Below are 23,806 nucleotides of genomic sequence, written 5' to 3' on the forward strand. Positions count from 1 at the left end.
ACCTCGTCTCGATGGATTGCCACATGATTGTCTTGGTTAAATTTGCTCTCCTCCTCTTCATTCCATCTGTTCTTCCTTTGCATCAGAGTGGCACAATTTGGACAGACCAATCTGCGCTTCTGGAGTTCAAGAAAGGCATAATTTCTGATCCGGAAAACGCGCTCAGCAACTGGAGTCGGCAGAATCATGTCTGCGAGTGGAATGGCATCATCTGTAGCCTAAGCCCTCAAAGAGTGAATAGAGTTACTCTTAAAGGTAAGTCCTTGGTAGGCACCCTCTCCCCGTCCTTGTCCAATCTTTCTCAGCTCATACTGCTTGAATTGTCGGTGAATACCCTCAGAGGATCCATTCCTGTGGAATTTGGATCTTTGTCTCAGCTACAGGCGCTTGCTCTGAAGCAAAATGACCTACAAGGAAGCATTCCTGAGAGCCTTGGAATGCTTGCAAACCTTGAATTCATTGACTTTAGCTATAATAAGCTCCACGGCCAGCTTCCTGTTAGTCTTTTGTACAATTGCACAAAATTGAGCTATGTCGACTTTTCGACCAACTTGTTCACAGGTTTCATTCCTTCAAAGCTTGGATACCATCTTCCTTGGCTGACTAACCTTCTTTTGTATTCGAACCAACTCGTCGGTGGCATCCCTGCATACCTCACCAATTCAACAATGCTGGAGGAGATTGACATTGAGAACAACTCGTTCGGCGGGATATTACCATCGTACATCTTGATGCAGTTGTCTTCTTTGAAGCTACTCCACCTTTCCTATAACAATTTCTCTAGTGACGATCGCAACTCCAATCTTGTCCCCTTCTTTGACGCCATTTCAAACTTGACTCATCTGGAGGAGCTAGAACTGGCAAGTAATCATCTGGGAGGAGAACTGCCTGCAACTATTGGTCTTTTAGGTGTCAATCTCTCTGAGATCGATCTCGGTCACAACCAAATTCAAGGAACAATCCCTGCAAACTTGACAAAGCTTGTCACTTTGGAATGGCTAGATCTGTCAAACAATCTTTTGCATGGTTCAATTCCATCAGAAATACTCCTGATGCCTAAGTTACTGAGGCTCTGGCTGTCCAACAACTCCTTGTCTGGAGAAATCCCTTCTCCTGCTCTAAGTCAAATTGGCCTCCTCGACTTATCAAAAAACAAGCTCAATGGTACAATTCCAGCAGCCTTTGCAGATCTAACTCAACTGCGACAGCTCAAACTAAGCGAAAACCAGCTCACCGGAACCATACCTCCAAGCCTAGGAGACACAAAGTTGGAGCTCTTAGACCTGTCCTACAATAGGCTCACAGGAGTTATTCCAGCTCAAGTTGCGAGCTTGAGTTCACTGCTCGTATATTTCAATCTGTCACACAACTTATTACAAGGGCGGCTGCCCGCAGAGCTGAGACAGATGAACAAGGTTGGCGCAATCGATCTGTCATCCAACAACTTCAGTGGCGAGATTCCTCAAAGCTTGGGAGGCTGTGTGGTAATTGAGCTGCTGGACTTGTCGCACAACAGTTTACAAGGATCAATTCCTCAGTCAATTGGAAGCCTGTTAAGCATCAAAACACTGGACTTGTCTTTTAACCAGCTTTCAGGACCAATTCCAGACTCTCTGCGGCGCTGCTCCAGCCTCAGACTACTCGACATCTCCTTCAACAACTTCTCCGGACCCTTACCCGAAGGTGGAATCTTCAACTTGTTGACGTCTGATCGGATCAGAGGTAACCGTTTCTGTGGCTCGCTGCCTGGAAATGGAATTCCCAGTTGTCGACACAAGAGGGGCCTAATGCATTCTCGCCTGGGACTGATATTGCTGGTCAGCATTGTGACTGTCGTAGCTTTCATGGCCACTGTCATATGTGGAACAGTTTACATGATCATGAGAAAAAGGAGTAGGAGAAGACGCGAAGGAGACGATCCAAGCAAGAATCTTTTCTTGAGTATTACCTCGGGCTTTCCGAGAATTACTTACAGAGAGCTCGTGGAGGCAACGGGAGGGTTCGAGGAGAGCAGATTGGTAGGATCCGGCGGCTTCGGCCAAGTCTACAGGGGAGTGCTTAGAGACGGCACGGCGGTGGCAGTCAAAGTCCTACAACTGCAATCCGGCAACTCCACGAGGAGCTTCAAGAGGGAATGCCAGGTCCTGAAGAACATTCGGCACAGGAACCTGATGAGGATCATCACCGCGTGCAGTCTCCCGGATTTCAAGGCCCTGGTTCTCCCGTTCATGGCGAACGGAAGCCTGGAGAGCCATCTCTATCCGAAGGGGGAGCCGAGCTCGCGGCTCAGCTTGCAGGAGCGGGTCAACATCTGCAGTGACGTCGCCGAGGGCCTGGCCTATCTGCACCACCATTCGCCGGCCAAGGTCGTGCATTGCGATCTCAAGCCCAGCAATATTCTACTCAACGACGACATGACCGCGCTGGTGTCGGACTTCGGGATCGCGAGGTTGGTGATGACGGCGGAAGAAGGGAGCGCGGAGGCCGCGACGGCGACAGCCAACTCAACCGCCAACTTTCTCCATGGATCGATTGGCTATGTTGCTCCAGGTACAAACCCTAAAAATTAAAATTTTTTGCCCCTTTTAATGATTCGAATCATACATTTCATTGCGTTTGGATTCGACGCAGAGTATGGTTATGGGAGAAGTGCATCGACCAAGGGCGACGTCTACAGCTTTGGGATTCTCGTGCTCGAGATGGTCACCGGAAAGAGGCCGACCGACGACATGTTCGGGGAAGGCGTGAGCTTGCAGAGGTGGGCGAGGCGGGGGTGCCGGAGCAAGCTGGAAACGGTGGTGGACGCGACGCTGATGAGGGAGGTGAGCGATCGAAGCCAGGAGGTGAAGAAGATGTGGGAGATCGCGATCGCGGAGCTGCTCGAGTTGGGGCTCGTCTGCTCCAACGAGAGCCCGGCAGATCGGCCGACGATGCTCGACGCCGCCGACGATCTGGACCGGCTCAAGCAATACCTCGCCGGCGACGCCACAGCGACGTTCACGTCGAGCATCGGGATGTCGTCGGCCAGCGTCGGAGCCGCCTCGTCGGACTACGGGTAGCAATCAAGGACGGACGCGATTATCCCGATAGGAAGCTTGTTTGCTTTAAGATTCGCACGCGCGCGCGCTGCCCGTTTGCCAAGGTGTGAATTTGATTATATTTTCTTAAAATAAAAAATACATTTTATATTAAAGTTTTCTCTCTATTTTCTTACATAATTCGAACTAGAATTTAACCAAATCTCATAGAGATCAAATGTTTCCACTAATCCACAATTTATCTTCCTTTTCATCTGTAAAACTTATAATATTTGGTGAATGATAGCGATATTAGCAAACAATTTAAATCGTTTGCTACTACAATTAATTAATTTTAATTATTGATCAATTAGGAGGTGGGCAGTGGTTTCCCTGCCAAGAATGAAGCAAAGAGTTGGAATGCTCTCTTTGGCTGGAGAAGTGGGACCTCATGGCCTGCACCTCTCACTGAAGCAAATGTCATCCCTTCATACACCTCAGTCCACCCTCCAACCTGAAATTCTTTTGTATATATAATTTTTTTTGACAATTTTACACCAAAAACAATTAAAGTGAAGTTTTTTTTTTTCTTAGAAAATTACCTGCCTTCCCAAGTACCATGGATACCAAGGGATCTTGATCTTCAGTCTCAAATGGCTGATGGCAAACCTCGTCGCGGTCACGGGAACTACCGAATCGATGTCACCGCTGCAATGCACAATGGATATGGTTACACATTGTTTTCTTTGAGCAAGTGTGAGTGTGTACCTGAACATCCATATCCTTAGTCCGGCTGCTATCAGCTCTTTGTAGGTTGGGAGCATGGAAATCTGAGTGTCGGCCCATGTCTTGATCAAGATATCACTGGATGAGAGACCGATCTGATCGGTATTCATCGAAAATGGTTTTCAAACATACGCAATGTCGGATTTAGCTATTATGTGAATGCACCTGCACGCAGTCCATTTGTAGGGAATGCCCGTGGTGTTGGCGTGCATTGCCTTCTGAACATCTTGTCGATTGTAGTATTTCTCTGAGTAATTCTCGGTGCAAGGGTCATAGCCGAAGGAGGAGCGGCCATGGATGAGAGTGTTCTTAAACCTGCAGCACTCGTTTCGATCTGAAATGAGTTAGGCCATTGAATTCATTGCTAAAAGGAAAATGTTTGCACGAACCTTATTTTGTGTTGCCTTGTTGTGTTCTTGGGTGATGAAGCAACACAAGAAGGGGTGTAAATGCTATACTGATCTATATCGCCGAACTCGTGGTTCATTGCGTAGCTAACGACATGGTCACACTCGTGGGATGCTTTGGGAGAGCTGAAGTTGCAGGATGAGAGTATCGATCGATACGTTTGGTCTGAGATCATGGAGTGAGTCCACCAGTATGAGATCGTGCCAATGCTGTCAAAGTAATTGTCTGTGACTGCATTGCCTACCTGCCAAAATAAGCTTGTAAATAGATTGCATGAGAACGGCTTTCAGTTGCGCCATCTTATGGCTCGACCTCATCATGAAGAGAAACATGAAAAGTGTAGCTAACTCACAAGAATTCCTTTGAGGTTGATAAAAGGTTTCAAAGAAGCTTTGTTGTATTCAACAATCTTTTTAGCCAGTTGAGGCACATAGTGTCCTGCAACAAAGCCAAAGCATAAAGATGGTATTAAATTCAATATTTAGAGAGTTTATATATATATATAGTTTTACCTGCATAGCTTTCTCCGGAAATGTAAAAATCTCGATTCTTGTATTGTGGAAATCTTGACATCCAATGGATCAAGAACATCAAGGCATCTTGAGCTGCAACAAACAGATAAATAAACTTGATTGAACATTTTCAGAGGAAAAATCTCACTGTTTGTTATCTCATCGATTACCTGTGCGTTCATCACCAGAGTTCTTAAGGTCGGACACGGTGTCGGTGTAGGAGAAACCAACTCCAGCCGGCGATTCCAAGAACAGTAAGTTTGCTTCTGTTGTTCACATAAGAATGTTTGTGCTGGGATTTGCATTGAACCAAGAATTATGCTGTAAATGTTTTGCTAACCTCTGTTCCATGAGAACTTATTGAGGTAGAGAGATGAACCGGTTTTGTTGATCCGGAATGGTCCAATTTCTTCGGATGCGCCGTAGGCCACCGACGAACATCCCGGTCCTGGGTTGAAACAAATATGCGCCCGGCTCATCAAAAGCTTTATAGCTTGTAAAATATTTGGTTTACAGTAAAACTGCCCAGAGTATCATATTATTTTTGTAAAAAAAAAAGAAAAAGAAAATTACTAAAAATAAGATAAATAAATACTTACCACTAAAAGCATTAAATTGATAGGTGGGACGAGCAGTGGGCACAAAGTTTGGAGGGTGGAACCAATAATGGAAGGTGGACACTCAAGAGTCACATTACAAAAAAGTAAATGACAAACCTAATTTTGGCTTTAAAAAATAAAAAAAATGCTCTTCACTTTAAAAATATCAAAAAATTACTCTTAAGTTTTTGGTGCAGTCAAACATGTAAGGTTCAACACACAGCATGATGATACTAAGCCTCCACTTTAGTTAATGGTGGAAGCACAATTGCATGCCCTTTGAAAATGAAGCAAACCAGCTCAGAGACAGAGACAGGCCATGGTGGAAAAGTTTTACATGGAAGCTTGAGAAGGGGAGACAGGGCAACTGCTAATTCTTTTTGTCCCGGTGAATAATCCAAAAGTTGGCAGGGAGAAATAATAATGCACAAAGCTGAGTAAAAAAAGTTGCCAAACAAAGCTGTTGTTTTTATGTGTTTGTTTTTTTTCTCAAGTTGATGATGGCCATGGGAAGAAGCAAAGAGAATTTTGCAGGAGGAAAAGTGAAGCAACTTCTTGCAGCTTTGCATCTTTTGTGCAGTAGAAACCAAATTAAGTGAAGTCACATGAATCTGGACCTTCTGAAATGTTGAAGTAAAAGAAAGATAGAATTCACCACATCATTTAATTGGTTTTGCACAATGTTTGGTTTTTGTTTTCAGATAAGCTAAGGTCATTTTTTGTTTGTTTGTTTGTCTGCTGCATCAGTGGCGTATAGAAGTCTGTGAATGCCAATGCAATGATCTGACACAACATGGTCCTTGAGACTTTCAAATTTAAAATTACTTGTTCGAGTTCTTTTACACCTTAACATTCAAAGAGTTATCTACTCTTACATTTATGAATCTGATAAATATAATCTAAGGATGACAAGAGAAAAAAAAAATAATCAGATGCATTCCTATTCTGGTAAATTTCTCATCAAAAACATTTTAAAAAAATAAATCAGTGGGACACACGGAGGCTTTGTTGGAACACATCTATAATTTGACCCAAAAAGTTATTATTGCACAAAGAAAATTCATCCTCCTACACCACCATATGTGATGCACGCCTCTGCAGACAACACTAGTGATCTACAGAGAATATGCTCTCTCACACAGACCCAACTTAATTTCCTTCACATTTTACTGAGTAGTCAAGCAGGTGGGCACGAGAAAAGCTGATGAATATATAAACAAGACATTATATCTTAAACCATGTATTATGTGCAAACAGCTGGAATAGCTGACAGCAGCAACAGAAGAAAGAATCATAGAGGAAGTCTTGTACCTTTTGTCTACAGAATATTAATGATCCATCACTACTTCCCAAGCTGACATATCATATATATGAGCCAAAATTCAACACTCAAGTAAGTTCTCAAATATTGTGGATTTGCAGTTTGCATGAAAATCACACCGCAGTAGACAAAACCAGTACTAATTTACAAGGCAAAGTGGATAGTTTAAGCAAGCAATGCATCTAACCTGTTGGATTTCATGACACCTGTTTGTCGGCTAGATGCTAGATAACCTTCCACGTGGAAAGTGGAGTAATAAATTGTGTTTGGGCTGTGCATTTATTGCGTGCAGTTATTGTCATACCAACAACAGCCTCATCATCATGGAATCAATGCTATTTCCCAAGTCAAATCAATTTACATGCTCAAGTTTCTTGATTAAACAAGCAGTTGCCACCATTGATTAAACAAGCAGTTTATTGAAAAATATATATGATAAACTAGTACTTAATAAGTCAATCAGATATAACGGGCCACTGAAAGATGTATGAAGAAAGACTGACCTCCATTGAGCCAAAGAACCAGGGGCTTCTTGGCCGAGTAGCTAGCAGCCTCCGTAAGCCAGTAGAAGAGAGCCCTGCCGTGCTCTTTGTTCACTGTAACATAGCCGGAAAACTGCAAGAAGGCGACTGGTGGCTGTCCGGGAAGGGCCGAGATCTGATCACGAGCTTGTTCATCAGTCATGGCAGTAGTAGACAACAGTAGGAGGAGGAAAGGCAAGATGAACAAGAGAAGCAAAGAGGAGAGGCATCTCCTCATTGTGAAAAGAATAAACTCTTGACCCATTTCCAAAGTGTGTGGTTATATAGTGTGTATAGCATATGGATCAGCTGGAAGGAGAAGAGGCCTATATATAGTGAGAGAAAGGAGGACAAAATTTTAAAGGACTTAAATGCTTATAAAAGTTTTCACATGTATGTAGGTGAATAGGTAAAAGGTAAGGGAAGAAGACATTAGAATTTACTGCAAAGCAACAACAGTACCATAAATGCAAAGTTTGATCATGCATCTCTCTGTATCTCAACTTGCATTTGTTGTAATGGGGGTGTGGTCCTGCAAATTAGATGGCGCAGGGAAAGGATGAACAGCTGAAGACTAAAGTTCATTCACATCTAGAAGGCACTATTTGTAATTTGCATAACCTTAATTCACTGTAATCTTTGTTCAAAAAATATTAGTTATCTAATGGTTACATAATATGTAACCTAACAACCAAAACAGATGGATTTAATAGATGAACCCCACTATGTTAACCTTTTCTTCTTTCTTTTCGTATTCATTGTGTCATGGTGACAATGGTGCTGCATGGTCACAACAGCAATGAAGGGACCCTCATGCCCTTCTTCACGAGGGATTTTGACCATTTGACTCAAAAAGAAATAAATATCTTAGATCACTTTATTGCCGGATCCATTATTTTTTCTCCTTGTCTACTAGCTAAGTTGAACAGATAAGGATGGGTAAGATGGAGTTTCCTAGATCAGCATATAATTAATACGGTGATACGCTAGGCACTGCATTTATTACAACATAACGACATCTCTCCTTTTAAGATGTAGCCAATGGAGTTGGTCAAACTTTTAACAGATCTTCATACCCCAAAAGTCCACAGTGTCTCATTATTAAATCATACCAGGATTTATGGGTGAGTTTGTCTGCATTGGAAGGGCCATGCTTTATGCTTGCCTCACTTGCACTGTGATATAGCAAGGTCTTTTGTCTTTCTTATGTTTTGATACGATTAACTTACAAGGTTGAGATATATTCCATGCACTGATCAACTTGCAGCAGACACATTAAGATGCAGAAAGATGGCAAGAAGAATTTATACTCGAACTCGAGGTTTTAATTTGGGGGGAAGGTTGGAGGTGCGCAGGCGAAATAAATGAACAATGCAGGATCAGGAGGGGAATTCAAGGTCAAAGGGATCAGGGCACCAAGTCTGGCGAGTTCATTAATAAGCATGTAAATTTTCATTCATGTGCCTTAAGGTGCTAGAAACAGTTTCCCCTCTAGCTCCAAAGATTGGTGAGAACTTTATAAAAGTTCAACGGGCAAAATTGATTTAAACATAAATACTAATCAAGAGTAGTTTGCTTTTTTTTTCTTCTTAAGTTCTCCTTTCTCACCTTTCAGTAACAATTTTGAAGTTTACACTATAAATGCATGCGACACTCATGCATACATGCATCCCCTTCAGAAAAAAGACAAACAGCTCACAAGATGCAGGAAAAATGTCATTTGAATTACTAGGCTTGAAAGTGTTTTTAGGAATTTGATATACCTCATCAATGAAATCCAAATATAATATACATGTACTTCTCGTGCACGCAAGACCAAGAAAATTCTTGTGTATGTTCCTTTTAACTTCAGTTGTCATTCCAACGCTTCTGCAGTATGATATGAAAGCTGGAAAGAAATAGCTTCAGTATATGAATAGCCTAGTTTCTTGAGCAGAAATAGTTCATTCCAATTTCCATCACATTGGGAGGAAGAGGAAGAATTTAATGGCTTAACTGTCATAGACTTAAGGGAAGCTGAGTTGTAGGATGAGACAGCCAACAGTTTCAGTATAAAGACAATTAATTGGTGAACGGTGATAGCATTTGCAGCAGCCCATGCACAAGAACTGTTACTGACTTGTACAATGGGCCTGGCCAAAAAGTTTAAAGGATAAGTCGCGTTGTCAGATAAGACTAGAGTTGACTGTAAATCCAATCTGTAATTTCCTATCTTTGATTGAGCTATAACATCTCTGGTTACAGAGAATGGATGATAAACTTATTAGGAACTTAATTCTAAGATGAAACAAAGTATGCTCCCACAATAAATAACAATGACATTCTGACGAATTTGTTCCTGCATACTTCAATCTGATGGGCCTTCTGTTGCAACTAAATTCTGCCAAGCTTCACATAGTAAATAACAATAAGAATGCGATAATTACATTGTTTTTTTTCAATTAAATGCCGACAAGCCCTCGGGCCTCAAGGATGTTCTCCATGTTTGCAAGAAAAAACAAACAAGTTAAAAGAGCCCTATAAGCTAGAGAAATGCTGGACCACATAAACAAATGAGAGACCCCTATAAACTTATAAGCTAGAGAAAACCAAAGGTTTACAGATTGAACCATAAATATTACTTGAAATATTAACTACACATACAGTGAAAGACAGCTAGATATGAAAATGATTCACTATTCCAGATTATCAGATGAATGTACGCATGCCAGAACATGAGATTTACAAACACACATACACAAACGATTAAAGAAAAAAAAAAGATTAAAGACAATTCAATTGATCATAGAAAATATTTGATGCTGGTTAAAATCCATATGACAAAATCTCAAGCCAAACATGGAGGGAAGATACATACATACGAGGGGGAGATTCAGTCTTGCATGTCAAATTATACCGTCTCCAATGTCAAAAACTTTTTCCTCGAATCATCCGTCACTATGCAAAGCTCACATAGCAGCTACTTCCAAACAATAATTGCATCATCCTCTCCTCATATGCTTCGTTCAGTCTGGAAAACACCTCCTGGCATCCATCAAGAGAAAAAGAGGAGAAAGAAAGAAAACGGAAGGCCATACTTTTTTAAAGAATTATGGAAATATTTATGCTAAAAAAGAGCCAAACTTGACCTGCTACAAGACAATACAGGAGGTCACACAAGTCGGAATAGACGGAGGTCCCGACAGATGAGGATATCGTGGGCAAGGGTCTTCACCAGGGTCTAGCTTCTGTCGTCGACGGTTCCATCATGGGGTATGGAAGCGTGGAGGCATCCTGACAGAAGTCCACTGGAAGAGGGTCACGATCAGCCTGAAGCAGCGATTCGGCGGTTAAACCCGGAATGAATAACTTCGTTAGTAAAGTATCTGGTTCGGCGGCCCTCTACCCTGTTCTGTTTGGCCCATTAACTTTAAGACGTTGGACGGGGAAAACAATCCACATTGCTACAAATTTCATTTCAACCTTCAAGAACCTGTACGGTGATAGAACCTGTAAAATGGTACTGTTAAGATCTTGTGCATAAACCTATATTCTTTTGTTAAAAAAAAATTGAATTCTCCATGTGGATTAGGCATAAGCCAAAACCATTCTACACGAGTATTACTGTGTCCGGAAATTGCCAGTAACTTTTGGTGCCATTGGTGTTGTGTGGAGACGGAGAACTTTTATCAGACAAGATGTTATGAAATGATTCACTAGCAAACACTAGGAGATTTGTGGTATATTTTTCTTATGGAAAGAGAAGAAAGTAAGATAATGCAACAAATCCCCACTAAAGAAGGATGGACGCTAGAGCATTACAGCTACCATATCAGATAAAAAAAAACATGAAGCAGTTATAATGAAGTGGAAAGGTTGAGCAGTGCCATTAACAAGGCTCACATTAAATGTACGATTCGCAAATCTATATGATGGTTATTTAGTGCAAATTCTTTCAATCTACTATCTGATTTGTGTAAGATAACTGTATGGAAATATATGCAGATTTAGAACTTCATACACGCCAGAACTTGACTGTGGTTGTGTTAATATGATATATTCCAGGGTTAACCTTGTGAGCCAATGCAAGATTTAAATGAAATTAAATCGATTCCTAAAAAGGGATGGCTGGGATGCTACAGAAGGTTGTAGATTTTAGGGATACAAGTTTTCCTCTAGGATTAAGTGTTCTCAAGGCGTTTGGTGCTCCTGAGGTCAGAATTAGCATAGGTTTTTATTTCAGTAATCATAACTACATAACAGAAGAACTTGGATTCATTAGTTCTCTGTATCAAACTGTAAAATCCAATTCTGATTAGATGTAAATTGAATAACATTATATTACATTAGTACGTTTTATGTTTCATGAGATATTTGTACTTTTGGTGTTGTGATAAATTAGAGAGCTCAGACAACTACAAAGTATATGCATGCATATATGGTGTTCACTCGATGAGAGAAAGGATATAAGCATTGTAATGGTATGCGATAATACTCTGGGTTATGCTTGATAAGAGTCGAGTTGATTAGGGTTGTTGGCTGAGAGTTCACTTGATGGTAAAGATCAATCAATCCAAAGCAACTATATAACATCCTATCAAAACTGAAAATTCCATGAATCAATCATAAATGTAAGATTCTTCAGTCGCGTGACACATGTAATAAAAGTGGTGCAAACAACAATTGAGAACCAGTTCAATTACACTGCAAATTAAAATAGATCAACAAAACAAAGATGGTGTCGCCATCCTATCAATCTTTCTAGAATCAAGTAGGAGACTTACTTCCCATTTCAAAGGAACTTCTGAAGCTGTCCTAGAGTCATCTATGCCTAATTGCCTATACGTGTTATTAGGGACTACTAGTACAATAATGATATAACATGAGACCAAGAAAACTATAAGAAATACATTAAGATTGTTGGTGCAATTTCTCTAGGTCAAGATTGACCAGTTTGACTAAGCATGGATCTTGATGTTTGAGTTTTAATGTTTGACAATATATGGAAACTGCAGGTGCAATTGTCCGTTTGGGAATATTGTTGATGTAATTCCCCTCTAGTCAAAGTTTGACCAGTTTGATGTGAAGAAGAGTCAAATATGTTAAGATTGACCGGATACTTGACTGGAAAGTCCTAACTGGAGGTTAGGCAAGAGCAAGACTAACGAGAAAGTTAGAAGAAGAAGAAAATTCAAATGGGTCAATGCTGACCGGACACTTGGTGTGAAAATCCTAGTGAATGAAGCCAAGCGGTTAAAAAGTCCTAGTGAGTGAAGCTAAGCAGATGAAAATCCTGGTGAGTGAAGTCATATGAAAATCCTAATGAGTGAAGCTAGACAGATGGAAAATCCTGATGAAAAATCCTGGTGAGTGAAGCTAGGCAGATGAAAGTCCTGGTGAGTGAAGTCAAGTGAAAAGTCCTAGTGGAAAGTCCTGGTGAGTGAAGTCAGGTGAAAAATCCTAATGAGTGAAGCTAGGCAGATGGAAATCTTGGTGAGTGAAGTTAGGTGATAAAAAATCCTTGTGAGTGAAGCCATGTGGTGAAAAACTCTGGTGAGTGAAACTAGACATGAGGAAATCTAGGTGAGTCAAGGTTGACTGGACACCTAGTGTTTGGAAGTCCAAGTGGGTCATGGAGTATCAGACACTTGGCACGAGACGGTTAGTCCAAGTGGGTCAAGATTGACCGAACATTTGGCATAGGGAGAAAAGTCCAAGTGGGTCAAAGGTTGACCGGACACTTGGCACGAGGAGAAAAGTCCAAGTGAGTCAAAAGATTGACCGGACACTTGGTGACGAAGCCCCAACAGGTCAAGGTTGACCGGATGCTAGGCACAAGGAAGTTCCAACATGTCACGGTTGATCGGAAGTTGGACAAGAAACCTTAGGACTCAAGTTCAGGAGCTAGGGTTGCTGAATCGCTTAAGGTAAGCGATTCAACAGGCCTTAACCGATCAGGGTGATCGTTCAAGGACCTCTCTATGAGGAAATAGAAAGGGTCGTAATCGATTACGGCATACTTAGTCAATTATAGTAATCGATTAAGTTAGTTTTCGCGAGTGCAAAAAGAGGTACCTAATCGATCATGCTAATTGATTAGGCATATCTTAAATGATTAGGGTAATCGCTTACAGGTTTCTCGCGATCAAACAGTAGGGTTCTTAAGCGATTAAGAACACTTGAGCGATTAAAATAATCGCTTAAGGTTGAAAATATAGTCATTCTGAGCAGGTTGCAGAGGCATAAGCGATTAAGGAGATTCTTAGTTGATTAAGGTGCCAATGATGACCCTCGAAAAGGTTTTTCGTGCATTGTTTCATCAGAGCTCTTGTCGACATTTCTTACCGACTTCACACCAGTTCTTAAAGGCTTAGAATGAAGTATTGATGCACTTCCAAGTTCAACAAGCAAGAAGTAAGAAGCTTCATTTGTTGTAAATCTTGTAATACTTCATATTATAATAGTTTCTTCTTGTTCTTCTTCTTGCATTTTTGTGTGTGAGCTTGTATGAGGCTTTTCCGCCTCCGAGTTGTTTCTGAAAAGGAGTGTTTACATAATGGATGTGTGAGAGAGGATCGGATCCTTGGATTAGTCATCTGATTTGAGGTGGATACCAAGTAAATTCTATTTGTTAGCCTTGGAGAAGCTTAGCTCCGAGTATTCCGCTGTAAATCATCATCATCGAAGCGAAGCAAACTATTCACTCCCTCCCTCCTCTAGCTCTGAAGTGTCCCAGCAAAGATAATGACCACCCTATCAATTTTTTGAAAAGAAGGAAAGATCTATTTCACACTTTGATGCATGGAATGTCAGAAACTACATCTTAGTGTTGTTCTAGACATTCCAAGTCATCTTGCATAATTGCCTTCATGTGTCATATAGACTATCAGTATGATGATATATAGCAACACTCCCCTTGTGCACAGTGTGCTCATCCAGCTCGAGAAAGCAACATTGTTTGCCATCATCATACCATTCAGAATCTTTCAGTGAATAATTCCAACATCTAGATAGTTGTTTGACAGGGAATTTGTATGAGTAACTATTTTATGAAGCTAATATCCTCAGATTTAGCAATTAATTTTAATATTTTTTGGATCACTTCCCCAAAATCTCACCTAATGCCAGATCCAAAACAACTGAGAAGCAACAAAAATATTCATATTACATAATCCACTCCACTAAATACTTGGTCACTCCTAAAATCAACCTCAATGATCTTTCCAACAAATTAACAAGGGTCAATATATATAATAAATAAATAAGCCATTTATCTTCTAGCTTTTGATCCATTGCCAGCAATGCTATTTGGTAGAATTTTATGCATCCCATTTTTTGTTTTTAAAAAAAGACAGAAACTAATGTTCCAAAAATAATGGAGCTTGTTTAACCATTCCTTAACTGAAAACTTTCTCGTCCATGGTTAATTGACCGAATGATGTATTCAATAGTAAGGATGTTTTACCTACCACCAATACGAATACCGCAAGACAGGTTTCCTGTAACTTCTAATATTATCTGCATAGGCCTGTAGCAAGCACAGTAATTTGATCCAGAGAAACTGAACTTTCAAATTTAATGTGGTCCAAACAAGCTGGGGATGGGCGTAATTTCCTATTTTCCACCAAGAAATTTTCTGGTCTCAGTGGAACATCCAATAATTCAAGTTCACTACTGATGAGTTCCATGAACCAACAGCAACTTATTCTGTCGCTAGTATAGTTATTCCATTGCTTATGAAGTGCCTTCACCATTAACAAATACACACTACACACTCGCATGCACACATAGGCACACATATGCTATGAGTTTTCAATAATTATTGATAGCCTAGTGTAACAAAACAAAAGTTTGTGGATAACCAAGTGTAACAAGAGTTAGTTGATAGCCTAGAATAACAAAACAATTGTTGATAATCAGGATCCATATATAGTGGGTAAAGAGGTAGCCATGATTGATATATTTCTGCATTTAGAAGTCCAGTGTAACCAAACAAAAGTTTGTTGAATTTTAACATTTTTAACATTAGAAAGTGAGTATGATTTAATATATGAACCAAAACAATGGCAAAAAGGTTTAAATGAACTTGCCTATCTTAAAGAGTCGCCTTCCTTTTTAGATGTATAACACTACTTTTTTCCTTTTTTACTTTATCAAAGCTGTACCCATATACTGCCCAACTTACCTACCCTCCAAATCTTACCCAATTCAATTGTGAACTAAAGTTAAATGGGAGTAGGGCATTAATTAAGGAAATTGATCATAAAGAGGTGGTGATTAATAAACCATCTTTGAAGTTAACTTATTGTACAACCTTTTGCTAATTATCTGTACTTCACTGATGATCATTTTCATGTTTCAAATTATTGTTATCTAGAAGAAAATAATTCTCTAAGACAAAGATATGTAGGATCAATCAAATACTAGTGAAGTAAACAATGGGAAAGTATACCATCCTAATTGAGGTCAAACAAATACAATAATTAGACATGTTCGAAGAATTGTCGATATGCACATTGATATTCATTATATCGGCCGTGTCTTTGCCATAAATTAGCAAAGGGAAAAAGCATAACCTAGCCCACCCAAGACTGAAACTGATTATTTTATTTTATTTTTTGTTCACACTCAATGTTGAGTGCCTAAAAACTTTTATCCGATTATACATATTAGGTGTAGTATTGTGCAGTACAACTAAATTATTAAAGAAGGTAATGTTTGTAGTCATAATATAAGAAACAACAAAGACTGAGCCTAAACTATCTGTGGTCGGATAGAAATAAATGAATGTAGCTATGTACATTTACTATGGTAAAAAGATTTGAAGCATTCTCAACAAAATCAAATCAGAAAAAAAGAATTTTCGTTACTTCAATGGAAGAATATAGAAACTATAAAACTTTGTTCTAGCGGCTATACTAAACTGTTCAATGATAGCTAATCTTTTCTGTGGTTAATTTTTTAAAATCTTAATTACAAATAAATGTGCTCTAACGAGTAGTAATGAGAAGATAATCGATTCTAGTCATGATGGCATAGCAGCATAGCTCACATCACAGTATTCCCCATGACACGAAAACACTTAAAATCAATAAAGGTCCAATAATAATTACTAATGGGATATAGATTCTCTGGTACGATGGCATGGTTCATTACTGTATTCCCGACGGTGTAAAACACCTTAAACCAACAAAGGTCCTCTACTACTTGTTATTTGATTAATAAAAAAATAATTACTACTTTTTATTCTACATTGAAGTTGAAAAACAGTCTTTGCGTCTTCCAGATAAACTACTAAAAAAATCTACCTATGCTGGATCATTTCAACATAATTGCTTTAAATTTGAATCTGCTACTCATAATCGTGCACAGCTTGACGTGATGCGCGTGACAATTTGTTTGAATCTTTGCGACTCTTCAGTGTTATTCATCGCGCGAGGTTCCGAAATGAGATCAAATATGTAGCAAAAAATTTAAAAAACCACAGGTTTATTACCACTCTTTGATAATTTTTCTTCGTAAGAACCATGAACAACATTGTCAAAGTTGGGCGAGAAAAATACATAAAATCAGACGATGGGAGAAAAGAAGCTATTGCATACCTCGAGCTATCGAAGCCTTCTACCCAACATGTTATGAACCAAGGAACAAAAACTCCACTCGGATGCACTTGCTTCCTCAACTTGCTTCGCCACTGACCAAAAACGGAGCCAACGACCCAGAAATCGGGGATCAACAACATGTCCGAAGCAGCCTTCAGCTTCTTAAAACTTAGGTTAATAAAAAAAATCAAGAAATAACATCAGATCTAGCAACAAAATTAAATGACAGAACTTGAAAAGCACAGGAAAGAGGAAAGAGAAACAAGACCTACTAAGAAATAGAGGCAGAAGCTTACCGAGAGAGAAAGTCATAAGAACGTATTAGAAAGCAAGCAAGAAGGAGTCCACAAAAAAACCCAAAAAAAGAAAAAGAAATTCGAAGACGAGGAAGAGGAGCTGGAGAAAGAAAACAAAGTTAACAGTGATGCTGTTAAATCCGCACAAGAGGCAGGAGATACAGATTGGGATGTTATGCGTACCTCCCCTCAATCGTTATCCAATTCCGGTCGCCATCCAAAGTATTATTCATCTCAAAAGTCACGCTTGCACACGCCGATCCACCTTAAAAAAATTAATTTTTTTTCCATTTCTTCGGTCTGATCCATCAGGTTTAGCATTTTCAACAACGATTATTAGAGAGGAAGAAAGCTCGATCAAGTCCCCAAGACGTTTACGCCACACCTGCCATAAAATGATACACTGCAAACCCCTGCCTCGGAAACCCCATCGGATGGAACGTATCGGCCAGAGAGCAGCAGATGGCCGACACGAGATAAGCAAGACCAAGTCCATTGCCAGCCCTCGACCGTATTTCTATATCATCTCCAAAGGGGGAACAAAAGGAACACCTCGATCGATTAGTTTTCCCTCACCGGCGTCACCGCCGCCGGCCCGGGGAGATGGAGATGACAGAGAGAGAAGTGAGCACGCCACAGCGACAGCACCACCGCGATGCCGTCCCCGCCGTGTGCTCACTCTCTTCTGTCAACCCAGATCACGACCCCGGCCGATCGCCTCGGCGCAATGCAACCAAACAATCAACCAAAATAGATCGAATCACACAGATCGCAAAACAAAACACGGATCGATCGATCGAGGACGACGACGAAGAGAGGAGGAACCCATAACCTTAAAGCTAGCACCGTACGCGGTCGCTGTTGGCTGCATCCAATTCTATTTCTAGGGCAAGGCGTTCGTGCATCGCCTCGCCTCGCCTGCGCTCAGCCGATCCTTTTATCGCTTGCCACTCGCACGGGTCGCCATTCGAGGAGCGTGGCTTCCTGATTTTGTATTAAAATTTAATTACATTTTGCGACATTACTTTGTCCTCTCAATTATAATTAATTAATTACGTGGTGGAGTAGACGACGACAACGAGGAGCGAGAAAATCAATTAATATTTCTTTAAGATATATATATATATATATATATATATATCTTTGTTTTGGCGGATTGCGGACGACGCCGACCGTCCATTCGTCCGGATGTGCATGGCGTACGTCTCCGGGCCGTACGATCAATGGAGTGCGGGGCACCTTGCGGACGAGGCCGGTCTACCCGTATCTGTACCCGCAGCGCGATGGTCTCCTTGACAGCTCCGCCGTGGGACCCCTTTTTAGAGAGAGATAGAGAGGGCGTGTCTGTTTGTGTGGGCCCCGATGTCAGGATGGCGACGGGTGGTCTTTGCTGTGTTTCCCTGCGGCATAGGGGAATTTGTCCTTTGGCGTGCGGAATTATGTTGGATAAAATGTCTCTATTTTAGTTGGTATTAGATAATTTAATTTATACTAAAATTGAGAAGCATTCACATTAAGACGACATAAAAAAAAATTATTCGTTAATTTATATCTTGCCGCTACATTATTACCCGAAAGCAGCAGCAAAAAAAAAAAAAAAAAAAAAATACTGAAAATGCTGATGGATGTTGATGAATTGAATAAAAGCTAAGCTTAACAAATTTTTATCACCTGGGACCCTCCAAGACGGTCTCATGCAATTTGAAAGGAAGATAAATTGTAAAGAACTTCACCAAATACAATGCCCATTCGTATCCGCAATGTATTTTACATATTGAAAATCCACCGCATAATCTATTACATCACATAAATAATTAAATATCACCTGTACCAACTCACGGGGACCTTCAGCTTCCATGTTCTCGCCTTTGGGAGAGCAACGAGATAAATGACAGTCTGCACTATTTATATAACTGGAAAAAGATTGAATGAAATTTCACTGCCCGCAAAGTCGCAATGTAAGTAAAACTCGGTTCAAAACTTGAAATGAGTGACAAATTTCTTCTTACTAAACTGGTATCCCAATCAATGCAGTGGCATAACTCCCTTTGGGAGAAAGGCGGTCGAAATGTTTCTTCCCCTTTAAAGTTCCGAACATAATCAGGAAATGTCGACAAGTTTCTCAGACACAGTGAGCTGCCTTGAATTAGAGTCCCATGGGGAAATTTTGATCTGCCATTCATGGTGTCATTGTGAATTATCAAACTAGATCTGATCAGAAAGGAGTGGATCAGTTTCTCAGGAGAAACGAATTGCTCGGAGGCATCTGCAAGTGCTGTGAGTGTGTTAAGAACATCATTCGTATCGTCCAAGAAAAACCGGGCCTGGCTTGGTTTCTGGCCGACAGTGCAACCAAATATGGATGCATCAGGAGCTATCAATTTCTCTGCTACAGGTCCTGCAATGTTTTCAAACATGTCCTCGTCCGACCTGTCATCGCCAATACACAGCACGAAATCAGCTGGTCTTCCCTTCTCAGCCAGTGACGATAGAATCTTTTCGGCCACTAGACCTTTGCTAATGCCCTGGAGAAGCAACAACAGCACGATGAGATGCATGAATGCGAAACAAGATTCGTAAATAACAAGTATGCAGTGACAGTAGTTCGCAATGGTAGATAGTAGTATGCGAGATACAATGTCTTCAAATTATGTAGGCTACATATAGTTCAAAACTGTCAATCAGAAAACTCTAACTTCTAATCATGGTTTTAAGTGTTTCAGTGAAATAAACCTGGATTAGAACGCAATGCATCTGAGAAATCAAACTCAATGCATCATGCAAATGCATACCTGAGGCTTCACTTCCACGATAAATTTGCCGCTCTTCACTGAGACTGGTTCATTTGCAAGCACACTTTCTAGATGGTCAAGCATCTCCTTTGCCTGAGCAGAACCAAAGTCTGGGTCTGCATCTCTATGGTGCCAAACTAAAGCACTATCTTTGGTTTCAATACAAGATCCATCGGTAGACTCTGTATATAGATTCATCACTGGGTCAGCGATCTGCATCCATGTAAAGTCAGTGGTATGGCTGTAGGTTTCCCATTCTTGATCTTGGGTCCACCTGCATATATCGAGAAGACACGAGGATACTGATATTATTTATTCTTCTACTAATAGAGCAGCATAACCACAACACTACAAGTAAGTGTAGCAAATTCCAGAAAGGCAAGAAATTTCTTTGGTTAAGGATGTTCCTGCTGTAGCAAGCTTTTCCTCTCAGTTCAGTAACAGATAAATATCAATCACCACTCTAATATGCATTAGATACTTAGCACAGATCTTGGTGGCCTTCATGATCAATAACACAATCACTATACTCACTAAACATCATAAGCAATATGCACAACAAAAGAGGTGTAGATTTGTTAGATTATTTCGGCAATTTGAGCACCATACACCCAATGAGTTGCAATTTATCAGATAGCATAGCACAGTTACAGCAACAAGAAATATACCTGATGAAGTATCCATGCTCCGCTGAAATACCGAGCTTCTCGCATGGCAGAAACCATTCATCTAGACTTTGTCGGCCTCTTCCACTGACGATAAAAACTACATTCTGCTTATCTTCACAAAGGGTACTGACTATTCGAATAACTTCTCGGCTAGGCTTTTTGTTAATGGATGTTTGTGGCACCAATGTTCCATCGTAATCCAACAGGATAGCCCTACTCTTAGCCTTTGTATAAGCGGAGGCAATCCCATCAGCATGAAGCTTTCTGAAATTGGGATCGACTGCAACTACTCTAAATCCAAACCCGAGACCACTTCCCCAGCAAGTCCTACTGAAATGATCCTTGCATGTTCTCTCCAAGCCCTGCATGAAGCTCTTTGACCAATAAGCAACATTGTGAGTGGAGACATATCGGTAGTGTTTCTCATGCCGGAGTTCTTTTTCTGCATCAGAAAGAGAGATTGCCTCATTCAAAGCTTCTCCTGTAGTCTGTATATTCCACGAATTGATCCGAATCGCACCGCTAAGGGACGGAGAGCAGCCAATGAACTCTGAGACGACCAGCATGCTCTTTGCTGGGCTTTTAGCCACTGAATCTGCGGAATCGAAGATCCCCTGTCTGTAGACAATGTATTCATAGGGAGTTAGGTTCATCCCATCCCTAACCGCAGTGACAACCACACATTCTGCAATACTATAGTAAGCGACCTTCTCGACAGCAGACATGGAGCGCTCAATTAGAACCACTGGGCTGTACCCTTCGTGCCCGAAGGTCCTATTGATCCTTTGGCAGCTCTCCTGGATCTCATCTTGTATTTCCTTCAGATCCTTTCCTTGCGCCCTGGCCGGATTGGCAATCTGAACAAGAACAGCTCTCCCCTGCCACTTGTGGTGAATCTTAAGCATGTGTTCAAAAGCCAGCAGCTTGAGGTTGATTCCTTTGAAAATGTCCATGTCATCGACGCCAAGGAGCACGGTCTTTCCGTCAAACTGCTGGCGGAGATCATCGACCCGTCACTACTTGTCGGGGAGGTGGAGCACGGACTGGAGCTGGCCCATGTGAATGCCAACAGGCAGTATTTTGATCCCGATGGTGCGGCCAAAGTAGTCGAGGCCGATGTAGCCACGCTTGGATTGGTACTCGATGCCAAGTATGCGGCTACAGCAGGAGAGGAAATGATGGGCATAATCGAAGGTGTGGAAGTCGATAATGTCGCAGTTGAGGAGGGCTTTCAGAATCTCTTCACGGAATGGAAGAGTGCGGTAGATCTCTGAGGAGGGGAAAGGTACGTGGAGGAAGAATCCCAATCGAAGGCGGTTGAAGTGGCGGCGTAGGAAGGTGAGGAGGGCCATAAGGTGGTAGTTGTGGATCCACACGTAGTCTTCCTCCGGGTTGATCACCTCAATGACCCTCTCGGAGAAGAGCTTGTTAGTGAGGACGTATGCCTCCCACAAGCTGCGGTCGTAGCCACCGCCGCCGGAGGAGGAGAAGGGAAGCATGTAGTGAAACAGCTGCCAGAAGCGATGGTAGAAGTAGTCATGGAGATCCGGGGGGAGGAAGGTCAGCACACACTTGAACCGCTCGAGCAGCGTCTGCGCGACGTCGTCCTGTTCGTGGGCCTCGACGTCAAAGCTGAGGGAGCCGATGTAGAGCACCTCCATGTCCGATGGGAGGGCATCTTTCAACTGGAGTAGCAATGAATCCTCGTCCCACGCGAAGCTCCACCCCCGTCCCTCCGCCCGGCGGCAGGCGCGCACCGACAGCTGGTTCGCCACGATGATGATGCGCTCCAGCACCTGTGACGATTGCACATCCGACGGCATGCTGCTCGTCCGCTCCTCCTCCTGCAGCTCCGCCAGCGTCCCCTGCACCGTCATCACCCGCGGCATCCGCCGCAACACTCCTCCTCCTCCTCCTCCTCCACCACCACCCACACTCAGAGCCACAAAGTTCCCCTACGCCAGATCGAGCAGATTGGAGTACGATCTGGACATCATCCTGCTCCGATCACAAGCGAAACCCTAGAAGAGACGGGAAGGAATGAAAATTCAAACACCACGATGTACAGCCACAGATCGGACTGGACGAGGAGGAAGCAAGAGAAGCGATTGTTGGATGCTACTTGGAATTCCGATGCTATTTGGAATTCCGTTCTGTTTCCTGTACAAAAATTTGTACAAGCACAAAACTTTTCCTAGCAACTCATGTGTTCTTTTAGAAGTTCAACTTGGATTATAAACGAAATTTAATATTTTTAATCCAAGTTTAACTCATGTGTTCTTCAAAAATTAAATCAATTTACAAAAGTTGATTAAATATATATTTCAAGGATTAGCTTCCAGGTCATGGCGAGGCACTCGGCCTTTTTGGGTATGAGATCATCCACCACTTCCTAGACAAAACCTTTCGAAGAAATTGAATATTAAACTCCTTACAGTAACCTTAGGTTTAATTACAGAGACCACAATCGAAGCACGAGGTCATTGGCCTCTTGTGTTGGTATTTCAGGATCCATACAAAGGAAAACTAAACTAGTACGCAGTGAAAACAATTAATTAGTTATGCCTTTCTTTATAGCTTAAAGACCTCTTGATCTTCTGTTGTATTCCTCTCCTCCTCTTGGACGTCGTGTGGACGCGTCATCTACCAAGACAACACCCAAACCTCTCCTTTGCTTCCAAGACTTTCGTCCACTAAGGAATGCTAAAATAGGAAACATCCTCCTCCTCTTCTTCCCCTCCAAGCAACCGGCCACAAAAGGATGGAAACCTCTTGATGTGCCGCCGGCCTTAAGAAAAGGAATCAAGGAGAGAATAAGAGGGGAAGGGACCGACCACAAGAGAATAGAAAAGAAGACTTAGAATTGTGTTATACCCATAAGGCATCATCTACCTCTCTTTATAATCCTTGTGACAACTTAAAAAGGAAATATTTTTAACAAAAATTAAAATCTCCCTTTTTAATTCCTAATGTGGATGATAACAAAAGAAAAATTAAAATCTTCCTTTTTAATTTCAAATGTGGATGGCAACAAAAGGAAAATTAAAATCTTCCTTTTTAATTCCTAATGTGACCGACCCTTCATTGGACAACAAAAAAAGAAAATTTTAAAATTAAAATCTTTCTTTTAAATTCTTTTGTGGATGACTATAAAAAGAAAAATTTTAAAATTAAAACCTCTCTTTTAAATCCTTTTGTGGATGACTATAAAAGGAAAAATTTTAAAATTAAAATCTCTCTTTTAAATCCTTTTGTAGATGACTATAAAAGGAAAGATTTTAAAATTAAAATTTCTCTTTTAAATC

At 41.1% G+C, this 23,806-nt stretch overlaps 4 protein-coding genes and 1 long non-coding RNA gene across 9 annotated transcripts; 1 reads left to right on the forward strand and 4 right to left on the reverse strand.

Annotated features, from left to right (window-relative positions):
* The first annotated feature begins 11 nt into the window (after positions 1-11).
* On the forward strand, positions 12-3,533 carry LOC121998750 (putative leucine-rich repeat receptor-like serine/threonine-protein kinase At2g24130). 2 transcript variants are annotated; one of them, XM_042553789.1, is made up of 4 exons: positions 12-255; positions 562-2,550; positions 2,632-3,142; positions 3,392-3,533. In XM_042553789.1, exons 1-3 carry the CDS (start codon positions 12-14, stop codon positions 3,057-3,059), a joined length of 2,661 nt encoding a protein of 886 aa, XP_042409723.1. In that variant the 3' UTR covers positions 3,060-3,142; positions 3,392-3,533. The 2 variants fall into 2 exon arrangements, with proteins under 2 accessions (XP_042409723.1, XP_042409722.1); XM_042553788.1 differs by having other exon boundaries at positions 12-2,550.
* LOC121998754 (serine carboxypeptidase 24) lies at positions 3,182-7,538 on the reverse strand. 4 transcript variants are annotated; one of them, XM_042553797.1, is made up of 10 exons: positions 7,147-7,533; positions 5,064-5,171; positions 4,894-4,989; positions 4,724-4,816; positions 4,564-4,649; positions 4,193-4,455; positions 3,969-4,118; positions 3,786-3,881; positions 3,620-3,725; positions 3,182-3,539 (listed from the first exon to the last, which is right to left on the reverse strand). In XM_042553797.1, the coding sequence occupies exons 1-10, from the start codon at positions 7,427-7,429 to the stop codon at positions 3,498-3,500; spliced, it is 1,323 nt and encodes a 440-aa protein (XP_042409731.1). In that variant the 5' UTR covers positions 7,430-7,533; the 3' UTR covers positions 3,182-3,497. The 4 variants fall into 4 exon arrangements, with proteins under 4 accessions (XP_042409731.1, XP_042409728.1, XP_042409729.1 ...); XM_042553794.1 differs by having other exon boundaries at positions 3,182-3,531; positions 7,147-7,523; XM_042553795.1 differs by having other exon boundaries at positions 3,620-3,881; positions 7,147-7,538.
* Positions 7,539-9,078: 1,540 nt separating this feature from the next.
* On the reverse strand, positions 9,079-17,854 carry LOC121998756. The gene is made up of 5 exons (XR_006116573.1): positions 17,042-17,854; positions 16,746-16,913; positions 10,550-10,653; positions 10,022-10,473; positions 9,079-9,552 (listed from the first exon to the last, which is right to left on the reverse strand). It is a non-coding gene; the product is annotated as an uncharacterized LOC121998756 (long non-coding RNA).
* A 915-nt stretch (positions 17,855-18,769) lies between these two features.
* Positions 18,770-22,390, reverse strand: LOC121998753 (probable alpha,alpha-trehalose-phosphate synthase [UDP-forming] 7). The gene is made up of 3 exons (XM_042553792.1): positions 20,502-22,390; positions 19,834-20,107; positions 18,770-19,566 (listed from the first exon to the last, which is right to left on the reverse strand). Exons 1-3 carry the CDS (start codon positions 21,452-21,454, stop codon positions 18,943-18,945), a joined length of 1,851 nt encoding a protein of 616 aa, XP_042409726.1. The 5' UTR covers positions 21,455-22,390; the 3' UTR covers positions 18,770-18,942.
* LOC121998755 (probable alpha,alpha-trehalose-phosphate synthase [UDP-forming] 7) lies at positions 21,518-22,390 on the reverse strand. The gene has a single exon (XM_042553798.1). The coding sequence runs from the start codon at positions 22,388-22,390 to the stop codon at positions 21,518-21,520; it is 873 nt and encodes a 290-aa protein (XP_042409732.1).
* Positions 22,391-23,806: the final 1,416 nt, after the last annotated feature.

This window comes from Zingiber officinale, chromosome 6A (genome assembly GCF_018446385.1).
Source record: "Zingiber officinale cultivar Zhangliang chromosome 6A, Zo_v1.1, whole genome shotgun sequence".
Taxonomy (NCBI): domain Eukaryota; kingdom Viridiplantae; phylum Streptophyta; class Magnoliopsida; order Zingiberales; family Zingiberaceae; genus Zingiber; species Zingiber officinale.

Excerpts from the sequence above, each read along its gene's own strand:
- LOC121998750 (XM_042553788.1), top strand. The coding sequence starts at position 12 with ATGGATTGCCACATGATTGTCTTGGTTAAATTTGCTCTCCTCCTCTTC. Across the intron at positions 2,551-2,631 it reads GATTGGCTATGTTGCTCCAG|AGTATGGTTATGGGAGAAGT; the intron begins GTACAAACCCTA and ends GATTCGACGCAG.
- LOC121998754 (XM_042553793.1), bottom strand. The coding sequence starts at position 7,429 with ATGGGTCAAGAGTTTATTCTTTTCACAATGAGGAGATGCCTCTCCTCT. Across the intron at positions 4,456-4,563 it reads TCAACCTCAAAGGAATTCTT|GTAGGCAATGCAGTCACAGA; the intron begins GTGAGTTAGCTA and ends TTATTTTGGCAG. Across the intron at positions 4,119-4,192 it reads ACAAGGCAACACAAAATAAG|GTTTAAGAACACTCTCATCC; the intron begins GTTCGTGCAAAC and ends CGAGTGCTGCAG.
- LOC121998753 (XM_042553792.1), bottom strand. The coding sequence starts at position 21,454 with ATGGACATTTTCAAAGGAATCAACCTCAAGCTGCTGGCTTTTGAACAC. Across the intron at positions 20,108-20,501 it reads GAGCATGGATACTTCATCAG|GTGGACCCAAGATCAAGAAT; the intron begins GTATATTTCTTG and ends CGATATATGCAG. Across the intron at positions 19,567-19,833 it reads TCGTGGAAGTGAAGCCTCAG|GGCATTAGCAAAGGTCTAGT; the intron begins GTATGCATTTGC and ends TTGCTTCTCCAG.
- LOC121998755 (XM_042553798.1), bottom strand. The coding sequence starts at position 22,390 with ATGCCGCGGGTGATGACGGTGCAGGGGACGCTGGCGGAGCTGCAGGAG.